This window comes from Somniosus microcephalus, chromosome 12 (genome assembly GCF_052327205.1).
Source record: "Somniosus microcephalus isolate GS21.2 chromosome 12, FLI_Smic_1.0, whole genome shotgun sequence".
In the NCBI taxonomy this organism is placed as follows: Eukaryota; Metazoa; Chordata; class Chondrichthyes; order Squaliformes; family Somniosidae; genus Somniosus; species Somniosus microcephalus.
Genome location: NC_140998.1, coordinates 211625883 through 211645820, shown reverse-complemented (window position 1 = coordinate 211645820; position 19938 = coordinate 211625883). Strand labels below are relative to the sequence as shown.

Sequence of the window (19938 nt, the reverse complement as noted above, 5' to 3'; positions counted from 1 at the left end):
GGCTGTCTTTTGGATGAGACGTTAAACTGAGGCTCCGTCTGCCCTCTCAGGTGGACGTAAAAGATCCCACGGCCACTATTTGGAAGAAGAGCAGGTGGAGTTCTCCCCGGTGTCCTGGGCCAAGATTTATCCCTCAACCAACATCACTAAAACAGATGATCTGGTCATTATCACATTGCTGTTTGTGGGAGCTTGCCTTGCGCAAATTGCCTGGCACTTCTGTGGCGCGAATGTTAGCTGCCACTTATCAGCCCAAGCCTGAACGTCGTCCAGGTCTTGTTGCATGCGGGCATGGACTACTTCATTATCTGAGGAGTTGTGAATGGCGCTGAACACTGTGCAGTCATCAGCGAACATCCCCATTTCTGACCTTGTGTTGGAGGGAAGGTCATTGATGAAGCAGCTGAAGATGGTTGGGCCTAGGACACTGCCCTGAGGAACTCCTGCAGCGATGTCCTGGGGCTGTGATGATTGACCTTCAGCCACCACAACCATCTTCTTTTGTGCTAGGTATGACTCCAGCCAGTGGAGAGCTTTCCCCCCGATTCCCAGATAGTCATTAATAAATCCAATAGGGAATTCAGGAGAAACTTCTTTACCCAGCGAGTGATGAGAATGGGGAACTCGCTACCACAGGGAGTGGTTGAGGCGAAGAGCAGAGATGCATTTAAGGTGAAGCTGGATAAACACATGAGGGAGAAAGGAATAGAAGGATATGGTGATGGGGTGAGATGAAGAGGGGTGGGAGGAGGCTGGTGTACATGGGGTGAGATGAAGAGGGGTGGGAGGAGGCTGGTGTACATGGGGTGAGATGAAGAGAGGTGGGAGGAGGCTGGTGTTGATGGAGTGAGATGAAGAGGGGTGGGAGGAGGCTGGTGTTGATGGAGTGAGATGAAGAGGGGTGGGAGGAGGCTGGTGTTGATGGGGTGAGATGAAGAGGGGTGGGAGGAGGCTGGTGTTGATGGGGTGAGATGAAGAGGGGTGGGAGGAGGCTGGTGTTGATGGGGTGAGATGAAGAGGGGTGGGAGGAGGCTGGTGTTGATGGGGTGAGATGAAGAAGGGTGGGAGGAGGCTGGTGTTGATGGGGTGAGATGAAGAGGGGTGGGAGGAGGCTGGTGTTGATGGGGTGAGATGAAGAGGGGTGGGAGGAGGCTGGTGTTGATGGGGTGAGATGAAGAGGGGTGGGAGGAGGCTGGTGTTGATGGGGTGAGATGAAGAGGGGTGGGAGGAGGCTGGTGTTGATGGGGTGAGATGAAGAAGGGTGGGAGGAGGCTGGTGTTGATGGGGTGAGATGAAGAGGGGTGGGAGGAGGCTGGTGTTGATGGGGTGAGATGAAGAGGGGTGGGAGGAGGCTGGTGTTGATGGGGTGAGATGAAGAGGGGTGGGAGGAGGCTGGTGTTGAAGGGGTGAGATGAAGAGGGGTGGGAGGAGGCTGGTGTTGATGGGGTGAGATGAAGAGGGGTGGGAGGAGGCTGGTGTTGAAGGGGTGAGATGAAGAGGGGTGGGAGGAGGCTGGTGTAGATGGGGTGAGATGAAGAGGGGTGGGAGGAGGCTGGTGTTGATGGAGTGAGATGAAGAGGGGTGGGAGGAGGCTGGTGTTGATGGGGTGAGATGAAGAGGGGTGGGAGGAGGCTGGTGTTGATGGGGTGAGATGAAGAAGGGTGGGAGGAGGCTGGTGTTGATGGGGTGAGATGAAGAGGGGTGGGAGGAGGCTGGTGTTGACGGGTGAGATGAAGTGGGGTGGGAGGAGGCTCGGGTGGAGCATAAACACTGGCACGGACCAGATGGGCTGAATGGCCTGTTTCTGTCCTGTATGCAACTGAGGTCAGCCACCCATGGTAGATCAGGGTATGGAACGTGCTCCTCCCTGGGCTCTGTGTGGTTCTTTGTCACACTGCACCAGAGGCGAGCCTGAATAAAAGATGTGATGATTGAGTTATTAATCGCGAGCATCTGCCAGCGAGTGACAGCTAATTACAGGGACACGTACTGCCGGCAGCATTGACCAGAGCCACTCCGCTCAGGCTGGGCAGGCTTTACCAACTGAGGCCCCTGTAACGCTGAGAGATTCACAGCCCTGCGAAGGGAAATAGAAGTCAGCTCCAACCACTGATTTATCACTAATAACAACAGAAAATGCTGGAAAAACTCAGCAAGTCAGGCAACATCCGTGGAGAGAAATTTGAGTTGACGTTTCGGGTTTGACCCTTCTTCAAAACTGGAGAGAAAAGGAACTGGATCGAAGGCAGGGCTGCGATCACTGTCTGACGGGCTGCAAAGCACACCCAGCGTGTCGCTCGAGTGGACCCCGAACAACAGGAAGGAACTGAGACTGTCGAGGCCGTTGTCTGCCGCGTTTCCTACATTACAACAGTGACCACACTTCAGAAAGTACTTGATTGTCTGTGAAGCTCTTTGAGACGCCCTGAGTTGGCGAGAGGCGGGGGGGAAATGCCAGTCCTTTCTTGCGATGTAGATGTCATTTTCTGGGGACGCGAAAGCCGGCCTGGAAGGGGTTACAGAGAGTGGCACTGAACTACCTGGCGGCCCGGGAGATCAGGTCTGACGAGGTGAGCGTGGTCGCCTGTTGTAGCACACGCCATTAATGCAGAGAAAATGATGATGGGGAGAATAGTTATGGGGCCATTATTAATTCCTTCCTGGGGCTGCTGGGGTATTGGTGTTTCGAAAGGCTGAAAGTGCAATTTTAGAACAACATGTACAATTTCTTTGGGTTTTTTTTTTTGCAACCAATTGGGTGTTGCTGTTTGAAGTAGCTCTCTCGCTGCCTCCTGCTGTAATAATGTCCTTGGCCTGCCTGTGACGTTCATGGTCAGATACACTGCTGGGTGAGGGGACTGATCCATACAGAGTGGGACCTATCAACATAGAATAATAGGAGCAGGAGTCGGCCGTTCGGCCCCTCGAGCCTGCTCCGCCATTCAATATGATCATTATGAAGATAGATTATGAAAGTAAATTAGCAAAAAATATAAAAACAGATAGTCAGAGTTTTTATAGTTATATAAAAAGAAAAAGGGTGGCTAAAGTAAATGTTGGTCCCTTAGAGGATGAGACCGGGAAATTAATGGTGGGAAACATGGAGATGGCAAAAACACTGAATGAATATTTTGTATCAGTCTTTACAGTAGAGGACACTAAGAATATCCCAACACTGGACAAACAGGGGGCGAAAGGGGGGGAGGAGCTAAACACGATCAAAATCACTAAGGAAGTGGTACTCGGTAAAATAATGGGACTCAAGGCAGATAAATCACCTGGACCTGATGGCTTACATCCTAGGGTCTTGAGGGAAGTGGCGGTAGGGATTGTGGATGCATTGGTAATAATTTTCCAAAGCTCCCTGGACTCAGCAAAGGTCCCGGCAGACTGGAAAACTGCTAATGTAACTCCCTTATTTAAAAGGGCAGTAGACAGAAGGCTGGAAACTATAGACCGGTTAGCCTAACATCTGTGGTAGGTAAAATATTGGAGTCCATTATTAAGGAGACAGTAACAGGACACTTGGATAATCATAATTTAATAGGACAAAGTCAGCATGGTTTTATGAAGGGGAAGTCATGTTTGACAAATTTGCTGGAGTTCTTTGAGGAAGTAACATATAGGGTGGATAAAGGGGAACCAGTGGACGTAGTGTATTTAGACTTCCAAAAGGCATTTGACAAGGTGCCACACAAAAGATTATTGCTTAAGATAAAAAATCACGGGATTGGGGGTAATATTCTGGCATGGATAGAGGATTGGCTATCTAACAGAAGGCAGAGAGTTGGGATAAATGGTTCATTCTCGGACTGGCAATCAGTAACTAGTGGTGTTCCACAGGCTTCAGTGCTGGGTCCCCAACTCTTTACAATCTATATTAACGATTTGGAGGAGGGGACTGAGTGTAACATATCAAAGTTTGCAGATGATACTAAGATGGGAGGGAAAGTAGTGAGTGAGGACATAAAAAACCTGCAAGGGGACATCAACAGGCTAAGTAAGTGGGCAGAGATTTGGCAGATGGAATACAATACTGGAAAGTGTGAGGTTATGCACTTTGGCAGGAAAACTCATAGAGCAAGTTATTATCTTAATGGTAAGAAACTGGAAAGTACTGAAGTACAAAGGGATCTGGGGGTCCTGGTGCACGAAACTCAAAAGGTTAGTATGCAGGTGCAGCAAGTGATTAAGTAGGCCAATGGAATGTTGGCTTTCATTGCTAGGGGCATAGAATATAAAAATAGGGAGGTATTGCTTCAGTTGTACAAGGTATTGGTGAGACCGCACCTGGAATACTGCATACAGTTTTGGTGTCCATACTTAAGAAAAGACATACTTGCTCTCGATTCAGTACAAAGAAGGTTCACTCGGTTAATCCCGGGGATGAGGGGATGGACATATGAGGAGAGGTTGAGTAGATTGGGACTCTACTCATTGGAGTTCAGAAGAATGAGAGGCGATCTTATTGAAACATATAAGATTGTGAAGGGGTTGGATCGGGTGGATGCGGGGAGGATGTTCCCAATGATGGGTGAAACTAGAACTAGGGGGCATAGTCTTAGAATAAGGGGCTGCTCTTTCAAAACTGAGATGAGGAGGAACTACTTCACTCAGAGGGTGGTAGGTCCATGGAATATGCTGCCCCAAAAAGCTGTAGAAGCTACATCATTACATAAATTTAAAACAGAAATAGACAGTTTCCTAGAAGTAAAGGGAATAAAGGGTTATGGGGAGCGGGCAGGAATTTGGACATGAGTCTAGGTTCGGATCGGTCATGGCCCTGTGGGTAGCGGAGCGGGCCCAGGGGCCGTGTAGCCTGATCCTGCTCCTATTTCGTGTGTCTAATTCTGTTAGATTCAGGAGATGGTTCTGTGCTAGTAGATTGGCGGTTAGGATCAGATCAGCCATGATCTTATTGAATGGCGGAGCAGGCTCGAGGGGCCGATTGGCCTACTCCTGCTCCTATTTCTTATGTTCTTATGTTCTTATTATCATGGCTGATCCTCTATCTCAATACCATATTCCTGCTCTCTCCCCATACCCCTTGATGCCTTTTGTGTCTAGAAATCTATCTATCTCCTTCTTAAATATATTCAGTGACTTGGCCTCCACAGCCTTCTGTGGTAGAGAATTCAACAGGTTCACCACCCTCTGAGTGAAGAGATTTCTCCTCATCTCAGTCCTAAATGTCCTACCCCGTATCCTGAGACTGTGACCCCTCGTTCTAGACCCCCCCAGCCAGGGGAAACATCCTCCCTGCATCCAGTCTGCCTAGCCCTGTCAGAATTTTATACGTTTCCACGAGATCCCCTCTCATTCTTCTAAACCCTAGTGAATACAGGCCTAGCCGACCCAATCTCTCCTCATACGACAGTCCCGCCATCCCAGGAATCAGTCTGGTGAACCTTCGCTGCACTCCCTCTGTGGCAAGTATATCCTTTCTTAGGTAAGGAGACCAAAACTGCACACAGTAATCCAGGTGTGGTCTCACCAATGCCCTGTACAACTGCAGTAAGACATCCTTGCGCCTGTACTCAAATCCTCTTGCAATGAAGGCCAACATACCATTTGCCTTCCTAACTGCTTGCTGCACCTGCATGTTTGCTTTCAGTGACTGGTGTACAAGGACACCCAGGTCCCTCTGTACATCAACATTTCCCAATCTAGCACCATTTATATAATACTCTGCCTTTCTGTTTTTCCTTTGTACACATCCCGCGGTTTCAGCACAGAAAGAGGCCAATCGGCCCATCTGGTCCGTGCCGGTGTTTATGCTCACCAGCCTCCTCCCACCCCTCTTCATCTCACCCCATCCACACCAGCCTCCTCCCACCCCTCTTCATCTCACCCCATCAACACCAGCCTCCTCCCACCCCTCTTCATCTCACCCCATCCACACCAGCCTCCTCCCACCCCTCTTCATCTCACCCCATCAACACCAGCCTCCTCCCACCCCTCTTCATCTCACCCCATCAACACCAGCTTCCTCCCACCCTCTTCATCTCACCCCGTCAACACCAGCTTCCTCCCACCCCTCTTCATCTCACCCCATCAACACCAGCCTCCTCCCACCCCTCTTCATCTCACCCCATCAACACCAGCCTCCTCCCACCCCTCTTCATCTCACCCCATCAACACCAGCCTCCTCCCACCCCTCTTCATCTCACCCCATCAACACCAGCCTCCTCCCACCCCTCTTCATCTCACCCCATCAACACCAGCCTCCTCCCACCCCTCTTCATCTCACCCCATCAACACCAGCCTCCGCCCACCCCTCTTCATCCCACCCCATCCACACCAGCCTCCTCCCACCCCTCTTCATCTCACCCCATCAACACCAGCCTCCTCCCATCCCTCTTCATCTCACCCCATCAACACCAGCCTCCTCCCACCCCTCTTCATCTCACCCCATCAACACCAGCCTCCTCCCACCCCTCTTCATCTCACCCCATCAACACCAGCCTCCTCCCACCCCTCTTCATCTCACCCCATCAACACCAGCCTCCTCCCACCCCTCTTCATCTCACCCCATCAACACCAGCCTCCTCCCACCCCTCTTCATCTCACCCCATCAACACCAGCCTCCTCCCACCCCTCTTCATCTCACCCCATCAACACCAGCCTCCTCCCACCCCTCTTCATCTCACTCCATCAACACCAGCCTCCTCCCACTCCTCTTCATCTCACCCCATCAACACCAGCCTCCTCCCACCCCTCTTCATCTCACCCCATCACCATATCCTTCTATTCCTTTCTCCCTTGTGTGTTTATCAAGCTTCCCCTGAAATGTATCTCTGCTCTTCGCCTCAACCACTCCCTGTGGTAGCGAGTTCCCCATTCTCACCAATCTCTGGGTGAAGAAGTTTCTCCTGAATTCCCTATTGGATTTATCAGTGACTCTCTTATATTGATGGCCCCTAGTTCTGGTCTCCCCCACAAGTGGAAACATCTTCTCTACGTTTACCCTATCGAACCCCTTCATAATCTTAAAGACCTCCATCAGGTCACCCCTCAGCCTTCTCTTTTCTAGAGAAAAGAGCCCCCGCCTGTTCAATCTTTCCTGATAGTTATAACCTCTCAGTTCTGCAATCGTCCTTGTGACTCTATTGACCTCAACCGATTATTAAAAATGTTTGTATTCGTTTTTATGGGATGTGGGCGTCGCTTAGAAGGCCCAGCATTTATTGCCCATCCCTAATTGCCCCTTGAGAAGGTGGTGGTGAGCCGCCTTCTTGAACCGCTGCAGTCCGTGTGGTGAAGGTGCTCCCACAGTGCTGTTAGGGAGGGAGTTCCAGGATTTTGACCCAGTGACGATGAAGGAACGGCCGATATATTTCCAAGTCAGGATGGTGTGTGACTTAGAGGGGAACTTGGAGGTGGTGGTGTTCCCATGCGCCTGCTGCCCTTGTCCTTCGAGGTGGAAGAGGTCGCGGGTTTGGGAGGTGCTGCCAAAGAAGCCTTGGCGAGTTGCTGCAGTGCATCTTGTAGATGATACACACTGGCCTCTGACCTTTGGTTAGGGAGCGGGCTGAAAGAGATGAGCCACGATCCTGTTCCTGATCACCATCTAGTGGCAACCACCCCCTTCCCCTCCTCCCCCCGCCCCCCGCCCCGGAGCCTTGTATGCGCCTTGGCCTGAGGAACGGGATCCTCCGCGGTTCCCCTCAGCTGGCGCACCTGGCATTCACTGCCCGGGTACTCGGACACGTGGCGGGGTCTGTACCCCTGGCTGGGAGTCGGCACCTTCAGGGGTGCAAGGAAGGGTATCAAAAGATTCAGATCCTCGTGGGTCAGATCTGGGCCATTGGTTGTCCGTAACGTTAGCCTCCAGGCTCACCTGGCCCATTGGGGAGCCAGTTGTGGCCATCTTGGCCCATTGGGAATCCACATGTGAGGAATCTGGCTCGTTGGGGATCCAGTTGTGGCCAATTTGACCCAATTGGAGATCCAGGTCTGACCCATGGCATTTCTGATTAGCAAAATAAGAAGCTGTTGTTCGTGGTCCCATGATCTCCATAATCTTGCTGCGTATCCACGTGAACGCCAACCTGTTTGTATGTTTGTTGGTAAAACGGTCAGACAGAAAATGTGCGCGCGAGCGTGTTACTTTTGATCATTGTGGCTGGTTTACTCCCCTGGTCCGCAGACACCCCGACCCTGGTCGTGAGATGCTTCTCGGAACCGTCGCCTAATGGAGGCTTCATTCTGCTTTTTCCCCTCGACAGCTCGGAGCCAGGTGGTGCAGGCGGAGAACGTGACAGTGATGGAGGGAGAGACGGCGGAGATCGCCTGCAAGCTGCACAGCTATGACGGTTCCATCGTGGTGATCCAGAACCCATACCGGCAGACGCTCTTCTTCAATGGCACGCGAGGTATCCTGCTCTGGCCGCGTTGTCGTTAGCGGGACCTGGGGGGACAGGGAGTTGCGGTTCGTGGGCGCGATATTTTGTGGGGCGTTGGGCGTGCGGGAGGATGGCAGCGGTCGAAGCGGAGAGCGCCGATCTAAACCAAGACGTCGGCCGTGGCTCAGTGGGCAGCTCTCTCACTTCTGAGTCAGAAGGTCGTGGGTTCAAGTCCCACTCCAGAGACTTGAGCGCAAAATCCAGGCCGACACTCCCCGGTGACAGTACTGAGGGAGCGCCGCACTGTCGGAGGGGCAGTACTGAGGGAGCGCCGCACTGTCGGAGGGGCAGTACTGAGGGAGCGCCGCACTGTCGGAGGGGCGGTACTGAGGGAGCGCCGCACTGTCGGAGGGGCAGTACTGAGGGAGTGCCGCACTGTCGGAGGGGCGGTACTGAGGGAGCGCCGCACTGTCGGAGGGGCAGTACTGAGGGAGTGCCGCACTGTCGGAGGGGCAGTACTGAGGGAGCGCCGCACTGTCGGAGGGGCAGTACTGAGGGAGCGCTGCACTGTCGGAGGGGCAGTACTGAGGGAGCGCCGCACTGTCGGAGGGTCAGTACTGAGGGAGCGCCACACTGTCGGAGGGTCAGTACTGAGGGAGTGCTGCACTGTCGGAGGGTCAGTACTGAAGGAGCGCCGCACTGTCGGAGGGTCAGTACTGAGGGAGCGCCGCACTGTCGGAGGGGCAGTACTGAGGGAGCGCCGCACTGTCGGAGGGTCAGTACTGAGGGAGCGCCGCACTGTCGGAGAGGCGGTACTGAGGGCGCACCACACTGTTGGAGGGGCAGTACTGAGGGAGCGCCGCACTGTCGGAGAGGCGGTACTGAGGGCGCGCCACACTGTTGGAGGGGCAGTACTGAGGGAGCGCTGCACTGTCGGAGGTGCCGGTTTTCAGATGAAACGTTAAACCGATGCCCCGTCTGCTCACTCAGATGGAAGTAAAAAATCCTATGGCACTATTTCGAAGAAGAGCAGGGGGGAGTTCTCCCCGGTGTCCAATATTTATCCCTCAATCAACATCACTATAATAGATGATCTGGTCATTATCACATTGCTGTTTGTGGGATCTTGCTGTGCGCAAATTGGCTGCTGCATTTCCTACATTACAACAATGACCACACTTCAAAAAAAGTACTTCATTGGCTGTGAAGCGCTTTGGGACGTCCTGAGGTGGTGAAAGGCGCTGGAGAAATGGGAGTCTGTCTCTATTTTTCCTTCCCCAATAATTCTGTCGCTGTTAGCACGGGGCCAGTGGACCGTCAGCCAATTGAAGGGTCTCGTCTTACAGATCCTACACATTCCAAGCGTTGAAAACCCAACCAGCTCCGAAATTACAAATCTAACATGTTGGATTTGCAACACAGATCCGCCAGCTATATAGAATCTTATCATTTACAGCACAGAATATGTTGCTGTGTTGTATTTAATATCAGATTTTACAGTTCTGTGCCACAAACAATATTGGATTTGCAGTGTACAAACGGAAGAACATCAGAAATAGGAGCAGGAGTCGGCCATTCCGCACCTCAAGCCTGCTCCGCCATTCAATGAGATCATGACTGATCATCGACCTCATCTCCACTTTGCTGCCCGATCTCCATATCCCTCGATTCCCCTCGAGTCCAAAAGTCTATCGATCTCAGCCTTCATTATACTCAAAGACTCAGCTTTCACAGCCCTCTGGGGTAGAGAATTTCAAAGATTCACCGCCCTCTGAGTGAAGAAATTCCTCCTCATCTCAGTCCTAAATGGCCGAGCCCTTATCCTGAGACTGTGACCCCTGGTTCTAGACTCTCCAGCCAGGGAAAACTTCATCCCTGCATCTACCCTGTCAAGCCCTGTCAGAATTTTGTATGTTTCAATGAGATCACCTCTCATTCTTCTAAACTCCGGAGAATATAGGCCCAGTCTACTCAATCTCTCCTCATAGGACAATCCCCCCATCCCAGGAATCAGGCTGGTGAACCTTCGTTGTACTCTCTTTTTTTTAATTTGTTCATGGCAATGCCGGCATTTATTGCCCATCCCTAATTGCCCTTGAGGAGGTGGTGGTGAGCCGCCTTCTTGAACCGCTGCAGTCCGTGTGGTGAAGGTGCTCCCACAGTGCTGTTAGGGAGGGAGTGCCAGGATTTTGACCCAGCGACGATGAAGGATCGGCCGATATACTCCCAAGTCAGGATGGTGTGTGACTTGGAGGGGACCTTGGAGGTGGTGGTGTTCCCATGCGCCTGCTGCCCTTGTCCTTCTAGGTGGAAGAGGTGGCGGGTTCGGGAGGTGCTGCCGAAGAAGCCTTGGCGAGTTGCTGCTGTGCATCTTGTAGATGGTACACACTGCAGCCACGGTGCGCCGGTGGGTGGAGGGAGTGAATGTTTAAGGTGGTGGATGAGGTGCCGATCAAGTGGGCTGCTTTGTCCTGGATGGTGTCGAGTTTCTTGAGTGTTGTTGGAGCTGCACTCATCCGGGCAAGGGGAGAGTATTCCATCACACTCCTGACTCGTGCCTTGTAGATGGTGGAAAGGCTTTGGGGAGTCAGGAGGTGAGACACTCGCCGCAGAATACCCAGCCTCTGACCTGCTCTTGTTGCCACGGTATTTATGACAAGTATATCTTTCCTTAGGTAAGGAGACCTAAACTGTGGACAATACTCCAGGTGTGGTCTCACCAGGGCCCTATATAATTGCAGTAAGACATCTTGGGGGAGAAATTGGGTGAGTAGCGCCACCTGTTAGCGTCTAAAGAGGCAGTCAGTGGCTGTAGCGCCACTGGCTGCGCCTCCCGCGATATTCAGCAGGGGCGCTAATGGTGGCGTTAGCCTGTTGCGCTGCGCCGCCACCAATGACGTCATTGGTGTGCGCAGCGCCCCATTCGCGCCCCGATCGCAATATTTGGTAGCGAACGCCGCTGTTGCACCATTCACTACCCGCACCCGGTTCACGGGGCCTTACTGCGCCGGCAGAGGCGCAAGTTAAGGTGGAGGTGCGGGGCGGCTGGTTTTTTCGGCGGCCGCCTGCCAGCACCTCCGTCCCCGGCCTCCAGATCTCCAGATCCCGAGAGCCCGGCACTTCTCCACGGTGCCGGGCTCTTTTGCCGGCACTCGCGATCGGGGTTCGCGCTGCTGCAGGCCCCTCCCCCTTAGCAATGGGAGGAAGGCCTGCAGTACCGCAGCGTGCCGTGCCGCAGCGTGTGGCGCTGTGGCACGTTGCGCTGCGAAATTCACTTTCAGCGCCCTAAGAGGGACGCGGAGCGCCTCGAGCCTCGCCCCGTCTCCCTCTAGCGGCACTGAGGCTGAATATCTGACGATCGCTGCTGCTCTGAACGCTGCGCAAAAATCTGCGCCCAGGCGATCTTGGCACCAGTTTGGCGCCTCACCCCAATTTCTAGGCCCTTTACTCTTATACTCAAATCCTCTTGTAATGAAGGCCAACATACCATTTGCTTTCCAATTGTTTGCTCTACCTGCATGTTAACTTTCAGTGATTCGTGTACAACGACACCCAGGTCCCTCTGAACACCAACATTTCCCAATCTCTCACCATTTAAAAAAATGGTGTAGGTCCCAGTCAGTTTCGGATTTGTTTGGTATCTCCCTGAGCTACATTAGAGTTACAACACACATCATGCAACGAAGTTGAATTTACAATGCTGGCCCCACTTTATAAATGCAGGAGTGCTTCAGGATCAAACCTGTACATCAGAGTATAAATCAGGAAATTAGAGGCGCATGTAACAAGTGTAATACAGTAATCGGGGGGACTTTAATCTACGTATAGACTGGGCAAACCAAATTTGCAGTAATAGTGTGGAGGACGAATTCATGGAATGTATGCAAGATAGTTTTCTAGATCAGTATGTTGAGGAACCAACTAGGGAACAGACTATTTTAGATCTAGTATTGTGCAATGAGAAAGGGTTAATTAATAACCTTATAGTAAAGGGGCCTTTAGGGAAGAGTGACCATAATATGATAGAATTTTATATTGAGTTTGAATGTGATTTAGTTAAATCCAAAATTAGGGTCTTAAATCTAAACAAAGCAAATTATGTAGGTATGAGGGGCGAGTTGGCTAAGGTAGATTGGGAAACTACATAAAAAGTTATGATAGTAGACAAGCAATTGCTAGCATTTAAAGAATTAATACATAATTTACAACAAATATACATTCCTTTAAGGCACAAAAACCCCACAGGAAATGAGGTCCAACCGTGGCTAACAAGAGACGTTAAAGATAGTATTAGATCAAAGGAAGAGGCTTTTAATGTTGCCAAAAAGAGCAGTAAGCCTGAGGATTGGGAGGATGTTAGAATTCAGCAAAGGAGGACCAAGAAATTGATATGGAAACAGAAAGAAGAATATGAGAGTAAATTAGCAAGAAACATAAAAACAGATTGTAAACGTTTCTATAGGTATGTACGTAAAGAGGAAGAGATTAGTGAAAGTAAACGTGGGCCCATTAGAGGCAGAGACAGGAGAAGTTATAATGGGCAATAAGGAAATGGCAGAGACATTAAACAAATACTTTGGCCCCAATTTTCTGCCAGCCGTCGGGCGGGTTTTCAGGCGGGCGGGGGCCGAGTATCGCCGAAATAGGGGGTTGCGACCCCCCCACCCGCCTGATTCCCCGCCCCGTCTGACTTTCGGACCGCCGTTTCTCTGCGAGCCGATTCAGTCCCGCCCGCCGCTGGCGGGACTGGCCGTCGGGACCCTAATCACCAATTATTGGCATGTTTAATGCCATTTTAAGGGGCCCTTGCTATTTTCAAGGGTTCCCCACGCTAAACATGCCTGCGGGGAACCCCGCTGATGAAACCTGGCGTGAAGCATCCCGGCTTGCTTGCTCTCAGCTGCAGGTCATTCGGGAAAGCTGAGATTTAATCGGAGAGCATTTGTATGTTGAAGGACCTTGTCATTGCAGGCTTGGGGCAACTTGTTGAACGCTTAGGCACAGCTATGGAAGGTTGGAGCCTCATACACTTCTCCAGCGTGAGCTCCTGGGAAGCCCCTCTCACCACCCTAACTCAGCGCCTCCTCAACGGAGGCATCTGCCAGAAGCATGGGAGACCTTTTGTACCTTCCCTTCCTGGCAGAGGAGGCTGGAGCAACTCCAGCAACAACAGCAGCTCCAACAACAGCAGCTCCAGCAGGAGCGGCAGGCTGTGGCTCAGCCACCTGAGGCAGCACAGGCCAGAAGGGGCCAACGCATGGAAGGCCGTCGGCGCAGGAGATACCCCCCAAACAGGGTCCATAGACACAGGGTGAGCGACCTCAACATGACTGAGCAGCAGTGCCAGAGGCGGCTCCGTCTTTCGCGAGAGGTAGTGACTGACATCTGCGCAATGCTGCAGCAAGACCTGGAGCCCAGAGCACCAAGTCCACTCTCCTTACCAGTGGCCATCAAAGTCACCACCGCACTCAACTTTTATACCTCAGGCTCCTTCCAGGGATCAGCAGCAGACACCAGCGGCATCTCCCAGGCGGCCGCACACACTTGCATCACGCAGGTAACCGTTGCCCTCTTTGCCCTCGCGCACAATCACATCCATTTCACCAGGGATCGCGCAAGTGTGAGGGCGCGAGCGCTTGGGTTAGCTCAGCTGGCAGACTTTCCAAGGGTGCAGGGTGTCATTGACTGCACACATGTGGCCCTTAGGGCACCCCACCGCAATCCAGGAGTTTTTGTCAACCGCAAGGGCTTCCACTCCCTTAACGTTCAGCTGGTGTGTGACCACAAGAAGGTGATTTTGCATGTTTGTGCCATGTACCCTGGCAGCTGCCATGACTCCTTCATGCTGCGCCAGTCTACTGTGCCTCCGCTATTCAGTCCGCCAAGCGAACTTGAAGGATGGCTACTTGGAGACAAGGGCTATCCCCTGTGCTCCTGGCTAATGATGCCGTTGAGGGGACCAGCCAGCGAAGCTGAGGAGCGCTACAACTCCAGCCAGATCACCACCAAATGCATTATCGAGCAAACCATCGGATTGCTGAAGATGCGCTTCAGATGCCTCGATAGATCAGGTGGAGCCCTACAGTACTTATCAGCCAGGGTCTCCAAAATCATCGTGGTATGCTGTGTGCTTCACAACATGGCACAGCGTCGTGGCTTGCCGATTCCACAGGACCAAGAGGCTCCTCATAGAGCCGCCTCGGATGAGGATGATGCGGAGGAGGAGGAGGACGGAAATGAGCATCCTGCAGAGGCTCGTCAACCAGCGGCACCAGTGCGCGAGAACATTGCTGGGCGGAATGCAAGGAACGCACTCATCCTGGGCAGATTTGCGTAGCCTGGTACATCAAACACTGCAGCCTCACTGCTTCTTAACTGACCATGGACAGTGGCCCATGCCTGCGCATTTCTACCTATTTGGCCAGCTTGCTGACATCTGGAAGTAATCCTAAGGCCTCAATGTGATATCCCCATTCGCCAAATGACAGATGCCACAACTGCAGCAGTTGTCACCAGATTTTTTATGTACAGGAAAATGATGGCATTAAAACTATTTACAAGACTTTTCCCCCAAGTGACTACCCTTGTGATTAGTGGTGCTTTATTTTTCTCTTACGCGTGCTCCTACGTAGTGCTACCCCTGTGGCTTCAGCAGATGTGGAGGCCCCTTGCTCACTTTCCTGCTGCGCCTGTCTCGACACCTTTGGTGGGCGTCCTCTGGGGTGGCGAGCCTGTGAGGGCTCGCCAGCAGTCTGCTGCTCCTGCGGCTGTGCAGGGCTTGAGACTCCTATCTCACTGGGGTGTGGACTCCGGCAGGCCTCTGACCGAGGGCTCTGAAGTGGCATGGAAGTGTGAGCGCGTGGAGAGAAGCCCCCACTTCCTTGAGGTGTGCCAACAACCTCCCTCTCATGGGTCAGCTCCCCCTCAGTGCCTGCAAGTGGCTGGAGAGCACCTTGCTGCACATCAGGGGGGCCATGGGGACCCGTCTCAGCACTGGAATTCCTGCTCAGAGGGACTTCCATGAAGGTCTGGTTTCGGTGCTCAATAGATGGCCATCGTTCCTCAAGAGATGCCATTCTATTCAGAGCACTCACCATGTTTTCGACACCCTGGCGACTAAGCTCCTCCATGGCCGCAGCCCTCCTCTCCTCGGCTGCAGCCCTCCGCTCCTCGGCCACAGCCCTCCGCTCCTCGGCCGCAGCCCTCCTCTCCTCGGCCGCAGCCCTCCTCTCCTCGGCTGCAGCCCTCCTCTCCTCGGCTGCAGCCCTCCGCACCTCGGCCACAGCCCTCCGCTCCTCGGCCACAGCCCTCCTCTCCTCGGCTGCAGCCGTCCGCTCCTCGGCTACAGCCCTCCGCTCCTCGGCTGCAGCCAGCCTTACCACGGAGGTAGCCATCCTTTCCGTGGTGATGCTTTGATGCGCCAATGACTCCAATAAGGCTCTGCTCACGCTCGCCATGGACTCCTCCATTCGCTCCACACTCGTAGCGACCCTGGAGACAGAACCTGCCAGAGACTCCTGCATCTGTGCATGGAGACCCATCACCTCTTCTCTTGTGGATGGACCCAGAGGCATAGGGTCGACATGCAGCTGAGCTGAGCTGGCAGAGCCCTGCGCCCTCCGACGAGGACTCTCCACTGCTGTCCCTGTCTCCACAATCTGCTGATGCTCACTTGTGAGCTGTGAAACACCAGGTGACAACTCTACTCTATGTCCCGAAGGTCCCACCAAGGTGTGAGTGTCTGCACTGGTGCTGGGTGTGCTTACTTCTGCTGACCCTGCACCCTCAGAGGTTGGAGCTTCCTCTGAAGAGTCTGGCTGCAAAGCCTCTTCCTCCTCAGCAGTGGCGACGGGGGCTCCGGATGGTCCTGTGGGGGAGTAAAGGAAAGAGTTAGAGATGTGATGGCAAGGCTACTTGCACATTGGATTTGGCATATGCTCATAAGTCCAAATGATGTGGCTTCAGAATCATATCAGCAACTCATGCTATGTCAATGAGAAAGATGGGGAACTATTCTGTCACCAGCTTGCGGGCTTGCTCTGGTCTCTCCTGCCCCAGCTTCCGCAGCCACGTCAGCCCCAGCAATCTCGATCGCAGCTTCCTCCCAGGGGCTCAGGTGGGCGACTGAGGGTGGTCCTCCTCCAGTCCTCGCACGCTCTCGTCTATTGTGAGCTCTCTTTTCCTGCAATGAGAGAGACAAGTGGAGTTTGAGTGAGAGTGCAGGAGTGAGTGTAGAGATTGCATAGCATAGATGCTTAGAAGGAGACAAAGATGTTGTGAGGCTGCAAGACCAAGGGCCCTCCCTGTGTGTTGTCAGTTGTGTTCCAAGCATCAGAGTGAGAGGCAGTGTGAGGGCTGCATGGTGGAATAGTTATGTGAATGTGAGCATACAGAGATATGGAATGGGTAAGGGTGCATGGATGTGACTGTGAAGTGGGATGTGGAGGAAGAGATTGCTGAAGCTGAGTGGTGTTGGGGAAAGGCAATGGGGATCAGGTTGAGGGTGATGGAAACTTCGTACTTACTTTCCCTGTGCGGTGAAGGTCGTGGAAGCGCTTCCTGCACTACATCCAGGTGCGACGGGTGACTCCCATAGAGTTGACCTCTGCAGCCACCTCCATCCAGGCAGCCCTGGTCTCTTTGGGAGGCCTCTTCCTCCCTGAGCGAGGGTAGAGGACCTCCCTGTGGGCCCTCACCCCATCGATCAATGTCTCCAGTGACGTCTGGCTGAATTTGGCGGCAGCTCGGCCTCTGCCGCTGGCAGCAGCTGGTGCAGGCTCCTCTGCCATTCTGCAGGAGTGGTTGAGAAGCCTGCAGAGGTGGAGAAGCTTGCTGGACACTTTAAAAGCACCACGAATGATGACATCATACTGTCGGGCTTTCTGACTGGAAATGGACAATTAGCAAGGCTGCCCACACGCTGGAACTTAATTGGACACTTGAGGGAAAATTGCGTGGAGCTGGCTAACCCATATTTTTGTGGGTCAGAACCCGACATTCGGGGGAATCCGACCATTTCCCACACAATCCACAAAATCGGGCCCTTTGTATCTGTCTTCACAGTAGAAGACACAAAAAACATTCTAGAAATAATGGGGAACCAAGGGTCTGGAGAGAATGAGGAACTTAAAGAAATCAGTATAAGTGAAGACAGAGTACTGGAGAAATTAATGGGAGTAAGTGGCGACAAATCCCCTGGACCTGACCACCTGCATCCTAGGGGTTTAAAAGAGGGGGCTGTAGAGATAGTGGATGCACGCGTATTAATCTTCCAGAATTCCCTAGATTCGAGAACAGTCCCCAAGGATTGGAAGGTAACCCCACTATTTAAGAAAGGAGGAAGAGAAAAAAGGGGAACTATCGGCCAGTTAGCCTGACGTCAGTAGTAGCAAAAAGCTAGAATCTATTATTAGAGACGTGGTAACAGGGCACTTAGAAAATCGTAATATGGTTAGGCAGAGTCAGCATGGTTTTATGAAATGGAAATCGTGTTTGACAAATCTGTTAGAGATTTTTGAAGATGTAACTCGTAGGATGGATAAGGAGGAACCAGTGGATGTGAGGTATTTGGATTTTCAAAAAGCATTCGATAACGTGTCACACAAGAGGTTATTGCACAAGATTAGGGTTCATGGGATTGGGGTTAATATACCAGCATGGATTGAGGATTGGTTAATGGACAGAAAACAGTGAGTAGGAATAAACAGGACATTTTCAGGTTGGCAGGCTGTAACTAGCGGGGTACCGCAAGGATCGGTGCTTGGGCCTCAGCTATTCACAATCTATATTAATGACTTAGATGAAGGGACTGAGTGTAACGTATCCAAGTTTGCTGATGATACAAAGTTAGGTGGGAAAGTAAGGAGGAGGACGCAAAGAGGCTGCAGAGAGAGATATAGAGAGGTTGACTGAGTGGGCAAGAACGTGGCAAATGGAATACAATGTGGGGAAGTGTGAAGTTATCCACTTTGGTAGGAAAAACGAAAAAGCAGCATATTTTTGGAATGGTGAGAGACTGGGAAACGTTGGTGTTCAGATTGACCTGGGTGTCCCTGTACATGAATCACAGAAAGTTAACATGCTGGTACAGCAAGCAATTAGGAAAGCAAATGGTATGTTACAAAGGGATTTGAGTATAACAGTAAAGATGTCTTACTACAATTATACAGGGCATTGGTGAGGCCACACATGGAGTATTGTGCACAGTTCTGGTCTCCTTACCTAAGAAAGGACATACTTACCAGAGGGAGCACAAGTGAGAAATCTAGAACCAGGGGTCACAGTCTCAGGATAAGGGCTCGGCCATTGAGGACTGAGATGATGAGGAATTTCTTCACTCAGATGGCGGTGAATCTTTGGAATTCTCTACCCCAGAGGGCTGTGGAGGCTCAGTCGTTGAGTATATTCAAGACAGAGATCGATAGATTTTTGGGAACAAAGGGGATTAAGGGATATGGAGGTCAGGCGGGAAGCTGGAGATGAGGTAAAAGATCAGCCATGATCTTATTGAATGGCGGAGCAGGCTCGAAGGGCTAAATGGCCGAATCCTGCTCCTATTTCTTATGTTCTTATGTATTCTACCTCCAAAATAGCTGTAGGAGCTGTGTATTAAATCTAACATAGCTGGAGGATCTGTGTGATAATCTAATATAGCTGCAGGACCTGAGTCCACCCCAATATAGCTGTAGGACCTGAGTCCTCCCCAATATAGCTGTAGGACCTGAGTCCACCCCAATATAGCTGTAGGACCTGAGTCCACCCCAATATAGCTGTAGGACCTGAGTCCCCCCAATATAGCTGTAGGACCTGAGTCCTCTCCAATATAGCTGTAGGACCTGAGTCCACCCCAATATAGCTGTAGGACCTGAGTCCACCCCAATATAGCTGTAGGACCTGAGTCCCCCCCAATATAGCTGTAGGACCTGAGTCCACCCCAATATAGCTGTAGGACCTGAGTCCACCCCAATATAGCTGTAGGACCTGAGTCCCCCCAATATAGCTGTAGGACCTGAGTCCTCCCAATATAGCTGTAGGACCTGAGTCCACCCCAATACAGCTGTAGGACCTGAGTCCACCCCAATATAGCTGTAGGACCTGAGTCCACCCAATATAGCTGTAGGACCTGAGTCCACCCCAATATAGCTGTAGTACCTGAGTCCTCCCCAATATAGCTGTAGGACCTGAGTCCTCGACAATATAGCTGTAGGACCTGAGTCCACCCAATATAGCTGTAGGACCTGAGTCCACCCCAATATAGCTGTAGGACCTGAGTCCTCCCCAATATAGCTGTAGGACCTGAGTCCTCGACAATATAGCTGTAGGACCTGAGTCCACCCAATACAGCTGTAGGACCTGAGTCCACCCCAATATAGCTGTAGGACCTGAGTCCTCCCCAATATAGCTGTAGGACCTGAGTCCACCCAATATAGCTGTAGGACCTGAGTCCACCCAATATAGCTGCAGGACCTGAGTCCACCCCAATATAGCTGTAGGACCTGAGTCCCCCCAATATAGCTGTAGGACCTGAGTCCACCCCAATATAGCTGTAGGACCTGAGTCCCCCCAATATAGCTGTAGGACCTGAGTCCACCCC

At 52.0% G+C, this 19938-nt stretch overlaps 1 protein-coding gene across 2 annotated transcripts in view; it reads left to right on the top strand.

Moving 5' to 3' along the window:
- cadm4 (cell adhesion molecule 4) overlaps window positions 1-19938 on the top strand; it is a 378687-nt gene that overhangs the window by 101468 nt on the left and 257281 nt on the right. For both annotated transcript variants that reach the window (XM_086004004.1, XM_086004006.1), the window contains exon 2: window positions 8229-8375. In XM_086004004.1, coding sequence (XP_085860130.1) covers window positions 8229-8375 — 147 coding nt within the window. The remainder of the gene's footprint in view (window positions 1-8228; window positions 8376-19938) is intronic.